General features: G+C 44.0%; 1 protein-coding gene across 3 annotated transcripts in view; it reads right to left on the bottom strand.

Annotated features, from left to right (window-relative positions):
* Positions 1-12639, bottom strand: part of LOC142938723 (guanine nucleotide-binding protein G(o) subunit alpha) — an 86740-nt gene that overhangs the window by 67026 nt on the left and 7075 nt on the right. For all 3 annotated transcript variants that reach the window (XM_076082091.1, XM_076082093.1, XM_076082090.1), the window contains exon 3: positions 2173-2314. In XM_076082091.1, the coding sequence (XP_075938206.1) occupies positions 2173-2314 (142 nt within the window). The remainder of the gene's footprint in view (positions 1-2172; positions 2315-12639) is intronic.

The following is a 12639-nucleotide window of genomic DNA, read 5'->3' as shown; positions in this document are numbered from 1 at the left end:
ACCAGCTTTATGAAGCTGTGACAGCAACAACACACTCTACCTATATGGTACATTGCATGGTTAATGTGCACTGCGGACAGGGTCGCCCTAACCGTGCACACAGTAACAAGCTGAAGCTGGCAGAGATCGGTGTCTTGCTCAGAGGTACTGTGTCGGGTCTGATATAAGAGCTGGACTCCTGGTGCTTTGGTTGAAAGAGAGTCGCTCTACGTAAGGCACACGGTGCCCTCTCTCTGAACTACATAAGCTCTTATGGCATTCCTCCAGTGGCTACTTGCTGCATTCAGGACTGGAAGCTCAGCATTTGGAGAATTACATCAGTGGTTCATGTACAGTGGGGAAAAAAAAGTATGTAGTCAGCCACCAATTGTGCAAGTTCTCCCACTTAAAAAGATGAGAGGCCTGTAATTTTTATCATAGGTATACTTCAACTATGAGAGACAAAATGAGAAAAAAAAAAAATCCAGAAAATCACATTTTTAAAGAATTTATTTGCAAATTATGGTGGAAAATAAGTATTTGGTCAATAACAAAAGTTCATCTCAATACTTTGTTATATACCCTTTGTTGGCAATGACAGAGGTCAAACGTTTTCTGTAAGTCTTCACAAGCTTTTCACACACCGTTGCTGGTATTTTGGCCCATTCCTCCATGCAGATCTCCTCTAGAGCAGTGATGTTTTGGGGCTGTCGCTGGGCAACACGGACTTTCAACTCCCTCCACAGATTTTCTATGGGGTTGAGATCTGGAGACTGGCTAGGCCACTCCAGGACCTTGAAATGCTTCTTACGAAGCCACTCCTTCGTTGCCCGGGCGGTGTGTTTGGGATCATTGTCATGCTGAAAGACCCAGCCACGTTTCATCTTCAATGCCCTTGCTGATGGAAGGAGGTTTCCAATCAAAATCTCACGATACATGGACCCATTCATTCTTTCCTTTACACGGATCAGTCGTCCTGGTCCCCTTGCAGAAAAACAGCCCCAAAGCATGATGTTTCCACCCCCATGCTTCACAGTAGGTATGGTGTTCTTTGGATGCAACTCGGCATTCTTTCTCCTCCAAACACGACGAGTTGAGCTTTTACCAAAAAGTTCTATTTTGGTTTCATCTGACCATATGACATTCTCCCAATCCTCTTCTGGATCATCCAAATGCTCTCTAGCAAACTTCAGACGGGCCTGGACATGTACTGGCTTAAGCAGGGGGACACGTCTGGCACTGCAGGATTTGAGTCCCTGGCGGCGTAGTGCGTTACTGATGGTAGCCTTTGGTCCCAGCTCTCTGCAGGTCATTCACTAGGTCCCCCCGTGTGGTTCTGGGATTTTTGTTCACCGTTCTTGTGATCATTTTGACCCCACGGGGTGAGATCTTGCGTGGAGCCCCAGATCGAGGAAGACTATCAGTGGTCTTGTATGTCTTCCATTTTCTAATAATTGCTCCCACAGTTGATTTCTTCACACCAAGCTGCTTACCTATTGCAGATTCAGTCTTCCCAGCCTGGTGCAGGTCTACAATTTTGTTTCTGGTGTCCTTTGACAGCTCTTTGGTCTTGGCCATAGTGGAGTTTGGAGTGTGACTGTTTGAGGTTGTGGACAGGTGTCTTTTATACTGATAACGAGTTCAAACAGGTGTCATTAATACAGGTAACGAGTGGAGGACAGAGGAGCCTCTTAAAGAAGAAGTTACAGGTCTGTGACAGCCAGAAATCTTGCTTGTTTGTAGGTGACCAAATACTTATTTTACCGAGGAATTTACCAATTAATTCATTAAAAATCCTACAATGTGATTTCCTGGATTCTTTCCCCCCATTCTGTCTCTCATAGTTGAAGTGTACCTATGATGAAAATTACAGGCATCTCTCATCTTTTTAAGTGGGAGAACTTGCACAATTGGTGGCTGACTAAATACTTTTTTGCCCCACTGTAGGTTGATGTTTCCATCTGTGACGGTCTGGTTTCTGTGCTACATTTCAGTGTGACTGTAAGCCGTAATACACTACACACATCTGGTGACAGTATTTGAAAAATGAAGCGTAAATGTCGCTGTGTGTGTGTACGTGTGAGATTCAATTGAATGTGTGTGTGTGTGTGTGTGTGTGTGTGTGTGTGTGTGTGTGTGTGTGTGTGTGTGTGTGTGTGTGTGTGTGTGGGACCGTGGGGGACGAGTGCTGACCTTCCGTTCTTTGTCTCCGTATTCCAGCCCCAGTGTATCCATGGCACGAACGATGGCAGCCAGAGATTGGATGGTGTTGCTGTAAACGACAGGCTTGTACTGCTTTACGTCGTCGCCAGAGAAACCGTCCTCATGGATGATCCTGAACACACACACAAATACATACGCGTCAGTCAATGGGTCAGTTAGGGTCGGCATTGTGCTTTTTGCATGCAGAGATAGGAACAGCAGCCCCTTCCAAGCTTCTTATAGAGACAGACAGGAAACATATAAGCAAAGAGACAGAAATAAGAAGTGTGCGTGTTGCAGTATGCTGGTCATGTCTTTCCTTCCTGTCATCAACAGTTACATAAATCGACAGATTAGGGATGTAGCGCCAAACAGAAGTCACTGTTTGGTTCGGCACGAATACACAAAAGCGTTACGGCCCGATTATAGATACATAAGCCACAAAATGGTGCAGTAATAAGTTATTCAAATGAGATCATGTGGACATCTTGAGGTGTTCTTGGGATGATACGGTCAGGTAAATAAAGGAGGGAGAAGGTTTCAGAAGAATGGGGGCAAGGGGTTAGGAAGAAGGTTGAAGGAGGGTTACAACCAAAACACAGAGAGAGCAGACCAGGGGGGAGGGAGGGGAGGGAGCGGAGGGTCCATAACCAGTAGGCGAAGCTGACATTTAGGCACACAGTGCAAGCAGCAGCCCGTCCTGCTGTTTTAAATGTCATGCACACAAGGACACACCGACAGACAGACTCAAAGGTGGTTAGACAGTTACCCGGGAGGACAGACCGGCAGGAGGAAAGTACAGACGGACGAATCGGACAAAGTCAAACAAGGGAGTTGACAGAGTGACGGGCAGCAAGAACAACAGACAGGACACCAGACAAAAAACAGCTGACTGATACAGACAGACGGATACAGGTTTGGGGCAACATTTTGAGGTAATACAGACTGACAACATCCCCGCACATAAATGAACCCGAGTGAACAAGATCTCTGCTCAGAGAGGACCGAGGATGGAACCTGGCACCTTCTTGAAACACATCTTCCAACATCTCTATGAAGTCACAGAGCATTTGTCTCGTCCTATTGAGGATCTGCCCTCCTGACACGCCAAAGAGATTAGCCGATGGGCGCACCACCCACTAATCTCTACGATGAAGCGGGGGAAACGGTTGTACCTGCTACACAGTCAAGTCATTTGTCTGCATCTTGAAACAAGCACGCTTTCGGACTCAATACAAATGAGGTAATGTCGTAGCTTCTCAGTCGGTACGTCCAGCCCTTTTTAACACACGAGTCAGTCCAAGGGCCACGAATTTAAAATCCTTTAATAAAACCCAATTCAACAAGAGCTGAAATACTCAGGTTAGGTACAAGTTCCTCAAAATTGTACTTGGACTATAGATGAGTACCTCAAACAACCCCGATTCAAAACACCCAAACTATCCCTTTAAAGGAATTATTAACACACATATTTAAAGAAAACTGAAGTTTAAAAAAAGCAAACGCACACACTGCTCTGTCTTAAAAAACATCCAAGCAGTGTGTGTGTTGTCATCTGACAAACCATACATTGGTATGCAAGTTCATGTGTGTGTGTGTGTGTGTGTGTGTGTGTGTGTGAGAGAGCATGTTTACGTTGTGTGAGTTGATGTATTTGTGGTCTGGAGGACAGCACAGTCCTGGGCAGTGTACGGTTTCAGATCAATCAGGCAGCCTGCCAGTCCTATATAAATACAGCAGGCTTCTGTTCACGTCTGTGACTTTCACATAGAGGCCCGAGCACAGATCTACACACTGCAACTAGCTAAGGATGCTTCTTACTGGGGATGCACCAATTGTGGAAATATGGGCCGATACCCGATACCGATGTTTAAAAAATTAACAAACTTGGCCAAGAGCCGATGTTTTGTTATTTACATTTTTTGATTTTTGCCTTTTTAGCTGCTATACAACTACTGAAGTCCTTAACGAGGAGAATGTTTCAGTAGGCTACTTACATAGGCTACCTTTTTTGTGAAACATAAATTAAGTTGCATATCACACGGCTGACTTTTTCTTGCACTTTTGTTCGTGCACCACACGTGCGCACGGCACCCGTCGTCATGACAGTGGCGTCTTATCCGAATCAGCAGCTGATTACTGTTGTCCGGCTCCAACACAACATTTAGCAGGTGCAAAATTGATGCGACAAAACAGATAGACAAGACTCGGGCCACTGCCATCTGCGAATGTCACCTTAAATGCAGATGTGCTTTCGGCAGTCAACAAGGTGAATATCGGTCGACGCCGATGTTCGGTCGATTAATGGCTGCATCCCTACATCAGGTAATGTCTGTCTATGGATGAATACACACTGTGTCACTGAATCAAATCTAAATCTTTTAGTCCTTATAGCCTGGCTTTTAACCTTTCCTGTTGTCTCACACGTCGTAATGACTTGTCAAGCAGACAATGTTTTTTTTATTCTTCCCTCCATCTCTTCTTGCATCAGAGGTGAAACGAGGACAAAGTCCTAATTGGAAGCTGCAGTGTCTGCGGAAACAGTGCGCTGAGCCGCAGATGCCAAGGAGAAGGGAGACGCGTGTCTAACAGTTACACGAAACTCCAATCAATAAGAACTTAAAAAATGGAATCAGAGACTTCTGATGTACCGGTATCTCTATCCTTCCAACATGAGACGTACGATACGTCAACCTGCTCTCCTCATTTTAGAACAAAGGTGTTGTCCTGAAGAGATAAGCAAGGTGAATTTGTGCGATGTTTTTGATGAATTGTTACCGTCTTCCTAAAAAGTGAACGTTATTATCGTATTAACGAGAGAGAGAGAGAGAGAGAGAGAGAGAGAGAGAGAGAGAGAGAGAGAGAGAGAGAGAGTCACAAAAAAAGAGAGAACTCAGGTGAAAAAAAATAAGGAAGTGTTGCAGCAAGTATTAGAAGTGTATCAAGGACTTGTTTTCGTGTGTGTGTTGGATTGGCTGGACTGCTGACGTGAGCTTTCATGCATGAGGACCTTTTCTCATTACCCTCTCTCCAAGCCCTTCTGTCAGCAGAGAGAGAGAGCACTGTGTGTGTCGGTGTGTATGTGTGCAATTTCCCGTCGCTTTGGCACAATCTGCACAGTGACCTGAAACGTAGTTTAGTTTCACACCGAGACAGACAGATGGACAGCAGGACAGATGGACAGCAGGACAGCAGGACAGACATATGGGCAATTTAACCACGGTATCATTCCATGATATGGCGGCCATTCTGGACATACAGCAGGTGTCGCAATATCAATAAGCAATATTTACATTGACCTCATTGTCTTTTTTGTTTGAGTGCGTGTTAGACTGTCTAACTGAGGCGAGGCATTTTCTGCAAGCAGGAAAGGCTACATCTTTCTGAAGGCGTCTCATAATCATATGCAATCTGTTTTCATTTTTCAAGCTCTGTGAAGCTCTTCCATTTCCTTTGTGCATTGCATTGTGGGGGAATGTGTCTGTCAACAACACACTCATTACTTGGTCTGAAGTATTCATACTGTTGGGTTTGAGTATGCGTCACTTTCCCAGTGTAAACACGCTAAGTACTTAGAATGTGCTGAGAATTAGTACGTAGCATGGATTTCGGGACACACCTGTGCTTTGGATTTCCTGGTTCCAGAAACTAATAAAGATGGTGAAGCACTAATCACACATGGAGGGGCGGTTTTCATCACTTTATTGGTCGTGGATATTGTTTTTTTCCCTTGGATGGTAAGGTAAAGTGAGGACACACTCTTACAATCACCTGACGTCATTGAGTCGTGCCTGCGTGGCTCCACCTGGCATCATCGAGCTAAACACAACCACACTGACGTGTGCAACATAAGTCGATGAATGTGTTTGTTTATTTTGAACAGAAGGCTTCCGAAAGTCAGTAATGTTTGCACTGTGGGGGCAAACGATGTGCATCTCAGCTGATATTAGTGTCAGCCACGGCGACGGAGCAGCTTAAAAGGCAATAAAGTAATGACAACCACTCTTCATCACCGTCACCTCATGGGACCTGGTGTGAATCAGACAGCGCCGCAAAACCTCCCCTCAGGAGTCCATGTTTTTCTACGAATCACGACAAAAGCGTGCCAACATCGCAGTCCTTTGATGTGTGCCATTCTGCAACAAAATTGAATTTATAATTAAGATTTATATTAAAAACAACAACAACATTGAACTCCTCTAAAATGTGGAACTACTGCCTTTTGGTTGAAGGTGACACTGGCTCCTGCCATCAGAGCGTTAGACAGACAGATGCTTACAGCAGTGGCATTTACATTTGATCTAATATAAAGCCAAACGCTGTACATACTCAGTGAATTACAAAACGCAGCCGTATGGAAGGCCCGTCTGACAACCGTAGACCAAAACTGCTGGAAAGAAAAACCCATCAGCGATACTAAAAGAGAGGACATTGTAGTCGATGCCAGACTTCTCTTGCTGTATGTGTTTGGACACAAACGTGACCACACGCACATCATTGTGTCCAACACAACATGCGTGTCTCTCCCCTCTCTGTCTCCCATTATCCCCCACTCTCATATTTTTATCCTCACACCTACTCATGTGAACACACAAAAACAGAAAGCCGACAAACCACACGGCGCAATTAGGTATCTATTTCTGTTCCTCATTGTTGCTAGCTAACAGTTTATCCAGACACACACGCACACACACACGATTGGTTCTTCATCGCTATGCTGTACATCAAGCCACTCACTTCGTGGTCTTTGTCAACAGAGCTCTTAGTGTGACAAAGTGCACGCTGACCAACTCCTGTCAACACTAACGGACAGAGTTACTTACACAACGTACTCTGTGTGTACGTGTGTGTGTGTGTGTGTGTGTGAGTGTTTACGGGAGTGTTAAGAGCAAAGAGTGAAGGAGAAAGAGGGGATAAAAATGTGATGGGTGATAATGGGTGTGAGCGAGAGCATGAAAGAGGTGAGAGATAATCAGAAAAAGCTATAAATAGCCAAAGGGGTCAGAAATAAAGCCCCCACCCCGACTGACACACAAACGCACACAGAAATGGAGGTATCAGCTGCTCCGTCATTTGGCTCCACTCACTTGCCGTCACACCTTGAGGTCAAGCAGTAGCATCCTGAGCACACACACACACTATCACACACACACCTAAAGAACTAAACACAAGCACGTTCGCATGCTAACAAACTGTTGTGGTGAACACAGTAAACCGTATCCCGGCTGAACATAAGCATGTTAGCCCCGTCATTGTGAGCTTGTTAGCATTTAGCTCAAAGGAACGTTCTGTCAAAGTCAAAGTCCAGCCTACAGAGCCGCTAGTGTGGCCTTTGACTGACTTGTTTCCATTTATATTTACTCTTGTGCAAAGTAAGGTTTGTGGTTTTGTCCAGGACACATAATGAGAAAATGGTACAGAATTGATTTGAAAACCAAACGCATGGAGAAAGAAGCTGACATACTGGTCTAACAGCAGATGAAATCCTTCCTGTTGTATCCTATAGCATTGGATCAATGACCACATGTGATGCACTTACAGTTTTGATAACAATCTATGAAGAAAAACTCATCGATTTACCTCCACGTTTGTGACCGTTTGCAAATTTGATTACAAGTAAAAAGGGAAGAAAGAGCTCACGTCTTTGAACAAACGTCACTTATATATCTCATCCTCATAACGGCACGTATAACGTGGAGAGCCACTGTGACTGGTACTTGTTCAGTTTTTGAGTCCTGGCTCCAGGTTTGGTCATGTGATGATGAAGACTTCTTGTGCCAAGGGACTCGGTCTGCTTCACACTACTTCAGGGGGGATGTTAGGAGCTGCACCACACATGCTTTTAAACCCAGGCGGACAGGAGAACAGAATAATTAAAGTTCCGTATTACATGTGGGAAGACCTCATTAAATCCGTCTGCCATTATCTCTCTGTTTCACTGTCACAAGTTATCTCTATCTGCCAAGTTCTCTTTCATCTCTTATTCCTGTGCCCTCTCTCTCTCTCTCTCTCTCTGTATATTGCTTACCTAACATCATACTCGTTCCTCGGCAGTCTCTCCCACTCACTGCCATCTTCTCTCTCTTTCCTACTCCTCATTCCTAATTATGTCTTCTCCTTTTTAACTCCCCCCCCCCCCTCTGCTCCCTTTGCTTTTCCATGTGCAATTAACTATTAATTAAAAAGCACAGCGATGCACCCTTCCTCCCTCCCCACTGACTGATTTCTAAAGGGAAACATAGGTGCAAACACAAACAACACACACACGCACACACCCCACCTGCACACAGGTGCTCACCTGGCAAAGTTTAGTTTGACAGTTGCAGAGAGTGCAGTGCCATAACCGTTGCCTAATTAACAGTCGGTAACAGCTGCACAAAGAATCACACCCAAAACCTTGCGCCGAAGCTTTGCTACCCAGTTATTATTTGTGGGATTTTTTAAAATAAATATTTATATGCCAAGTACCTTTGAAATCAAAGGGCTAAGCTTGTTAACAGTTCATCCCCTTTGCAGATACTCCCATTACAAATCAATTATCATGAGTTTAAGTATTCTTGTTAGCTGCGCGTGACGATACAGCTGCTGACCATATGTTGAACTATTTTGTAACTGTAGTTTTGGCCCTGTGGCTCACCCCCTCACACCACTATGCTTTAACAGCCGGGTGTGTACAGGTCAGCTTGGATGTTGGCGTCTTTGACTGCTTATTTTAAAAACAGTAGAATTCAGCAAAAACAATCAATGAAGATAAGCCAACTACGAGCAACATTTCTTCCTCTACCACCGTTAAGCATACTTGTTTCCTTGGTCTGTGTTCTGGGGATTTGGTCTCTTTATTAAACTGCTACAATGCACTGTTTGTATTTTGTAATTGCTATTTCTTGCTGCCTTTAATTAAATCCAGGCCATTTGTTGACCTAAGATCCCATCGGTTTTTAAATTGACCGGTACCGACAGACCTTGGTATTTGCAACATTTTGGCAACAACGATATTTTTGTAGTCTCTGTTGAGAGTAGATTTCAAAAGCATAAGAATACATAAATATATCACATGTGAAATGCAGAAAACCCGATAGCCATTAAAAAGAAACTACAAACATGCATAGATTTCAGTTAGCATTACAGAAAAGAAGACACGCATTAAGTGATGTAAAAGACATGGTGACCATTGTTCTGCATTTCCCAGTTGGCGGTACAATTATGGGAAGTGGTTGCTCCGGGAACAGTTGATAACATCCACAGTGAAGCCTGTATAAATCAACATGTGCTCTGTTACAGGCAATTTGAGTCATTGGTAGATTGTTGTCTGACTGCGGAAGGAATGAGACGGACAGGGAGAGAGAGGCAGAGTGGAGTGGGACCTCGGGTTTAATCACGTCGTCCCACATACAACGTTGAAATGTGATTATTCAGTTCTCCTGTCTTCCCCTGTGTCAATATTAATGACTTACTTTGAGCGGATTCAAGTAGAGTCCAGTCATCTAGTGGAGACAAACCAACGGAACCTTCCTGGATACCAACACCCTGCTAGATAAATGGCTTCGGTCTGGCTGAGACGCACAAAAGCACTCTCCTTTGTCTCATTAGTGGAGATGAAGATATTTCAACTAAACACCAGCATGCTAGCATTGCTACTGTGAAGGTGTTGCCATTCTAGCATTAGCAGGTCTGTGGTACTCTATTCTGTTCTATTCTATGTTGTGAGTGATACAAAAAGATCGAGACGTTAATCAACCCAACTACTTCCTGTGTTCACAAAATACCAAAAAGAATCTGAAAAATCAATTCTAATAAGATGGTTTTCTAGATTTACAGAGTGGCCAGAAAAATACAAACACCTGTATGATGTAATGCGAATGCAATCGCCCTACTTTCTTAAAATGTTTAGTTTCTGTTCAAGTATAATTTCAGCTGCTTGTGTGTTGACTCAGTCCTGAGGCTGTACTTTGTGGTGGTGTTGTATCAGACAGCATTATGCTAAAATTAGTTTATTCTTAATAATTTGTATGATTTGCATACTGGAGGGGACAAACAAAGCAAAACCCTACATCCAATATAAAGCAATCCATTACAACGTTACAAATACAGCAAAACAAATGATTGAATCAGCGTCTGTTTGACAAGGCGTCACAAAAATCACACGTATTTATTCCTGCACATCTTTGTTCGCACTTGGGTGTGACACAAACAGAAATAAAAACATGCTTTCAAAAATCGACTCTTCTGCTACAAACTCAGCCACAGTCCCCATCAGCTGACTTTATATCAGCTGAGTGGGGTCACGGTAACAAGACTCCTTTGTCTCACAGCGCACTCAACTGACATGAAATCTGCCAAATAGGCCTAACACAAAAAGAAAACACACTCACACAACCGCATCAACAGAATGAACAAAAACAGCATAAACCGGAAAAAAAAAAACACTCAAATTGCATTTCCGTGTACGCACACGCACACGCACACACACATTCCTCCCACAAAAGACCTTTGTTTTTTGTGAGAAGCCCTGATTAGCGCGCGGACCACACACACACATTGAACTGGTCTGACTCAACTGTGCAGACCAAGAAAGAGAGCAGATGTGGCTTAGAGCAGCAGCTCCCGAACCTTTTAGGCCACACACCCCTCTCTACATCCCAGCAGGTTGAAGCACCCCCCCCCCCCCCCCCCCAATCTCCAACACCTTCAAAAAACAAACAAACCGCAAAGTCTCCCATTTATAGCCGCCATTAAAAAGGCATCAAGTTTAATCATGCACAAATGATTAGAAGAACAAACGTGTAAACCATTCCTGCTTCAGCTTATCAGACCATTTTACCTTTAAAAAGTATGCTACTAGTGATGGAGTCCTGTTCCTCTTCTTACAGAACTAAAAACTACACTTGACACACTTATTCAGACACTCGATAAGAAAGTAAAGTGTATCAGACTATCTAGATAGCAGCTGGCAACCTACATTTGCATCCTCACTGGCTTGCACCACACACATGAGCATAGAAGGATGTGAGCCACTGCAACTCAGGCAGGCAGACAAGACATTCAACTAATGTCAAGGTAAAGAAACGGTATGGTCCACTTTAGGGTGACAAGATTCATATTAAGACTGTGGGAAATACATAGTAATATTTATGATTGCCGGTAAGAGGATATACGTTTCATCCCCCAGAAGACTAGTGTAGAAGAGAAGAGTGGAAGTTTCTTAATTTGTGTTAGAGTGTGTCTAATGCTGTGTTCGCAGCGGGGCCAGCTACATTGTCGGCGTCCTCAAACTTTCGTTAACGTAGATTTATGTCGATAAAGGGGAACTGGCTAACTGCCATTTGTTTTAGATGGAACGGAAGAGGGTGAAACCAAAACATATGATTGGTTATCACTTCACCGAGTAATTGGAGCACTGAAAAAAAAAAAAAAGTTGAGACCAGCTCAACTTTAATTTTGCAGCTCCACACGGCCGCCACGCAGCGACAAGTGTCGGGCGTCAGTTAGTAGCTTATGTCACCGGCTTCCATTGAAAATCGGCTTGTAGAATGACGCCGTGTCGCTCGTAGTGTGAACGCAGCATAAGTGTGTATGATGTGATTAAATCATGCTGCCTATTTACAAAAATGCAAAAGAGGATTCAAACACGTATTACACACACACTGTTACCAAAGACTGCTTGGTCACACACACACACACACACAGCTATCATGAGATGTCGCCCTGCTGTTATTTCACAACTCACTGAGGCAGCCAATCAAATCATTCCGGCAATGAGCACGCCCACGGCTATGTTTAACCAATGAAGGATGACTATCTGGCTGACGGACTGTTTCAGATGACCAGTTACATGACCGTCTCTTCGAGCAACACTTGAGTTGGTGCCAACACCCCCCCCCCCCCCTCTTCCTTTTTATTTTTTTGCTCTTGATTTTCTCTCCTTGTGTCTCACCCTCCCAGGAAAAGGAGGGTAATAATTATCGAGGATAACAGAGTCCAGAAGAGGAGTGCCCTTTGCACCCTGACAACCATGTCCTCGCCTCCCTTTGTCACTTCCTCCAGCCTGCTTAAAAAGTGAGAATGTTCTTTCACTTGCCTCTCTCTCTCTCTCTCTCTCTCTCTCTCTCTCTAGCACAAAATGGCTTCGCTTCCCTCCCCTTATCTCCCCAACCTCATTCACACATCCTCCCTTCTGTCTCTCATCCTGTTTCTTTTTCACACTCAAACATCACTTTACCCTTTGAAAAAAACAAACAATCATTTTCCCTCCCCGGTTGCCACTGTAATTCTCCTTTAATAAATATTCCTATCTTCTCCAGTTCGGTCCTTTCAATGTCCACTTACAGACTGCTCCCCTCTTTCTATGCACCGGGCATTTTCCTTCATTTATTCCCTTTCTGTGTTCCTCCATCTATACCCCCACCCTCTGCAAAAAACACCACCACCTCCATCTTCCTCCCCTTCCCCCTTTTATCT

This window comes from Anarhichas minor, unplaced genomic scaffold (genome assembly GCF_050575085.1).
Source record: "Anarhichas minor isolate MPS153535 unplaced genomic scaffold, ASM5057508v1 ptg000090l, whole genome shotgun sequence".
NCBI lineage: Eukaryota > Metazoa > Chordata > Actinopteri > Perciformes > Anarhichadidae > Anarhichas > Anarhichas minor.
This window is presented reverse-complemented; position numbering and strand designations above follow the sequence as displayed.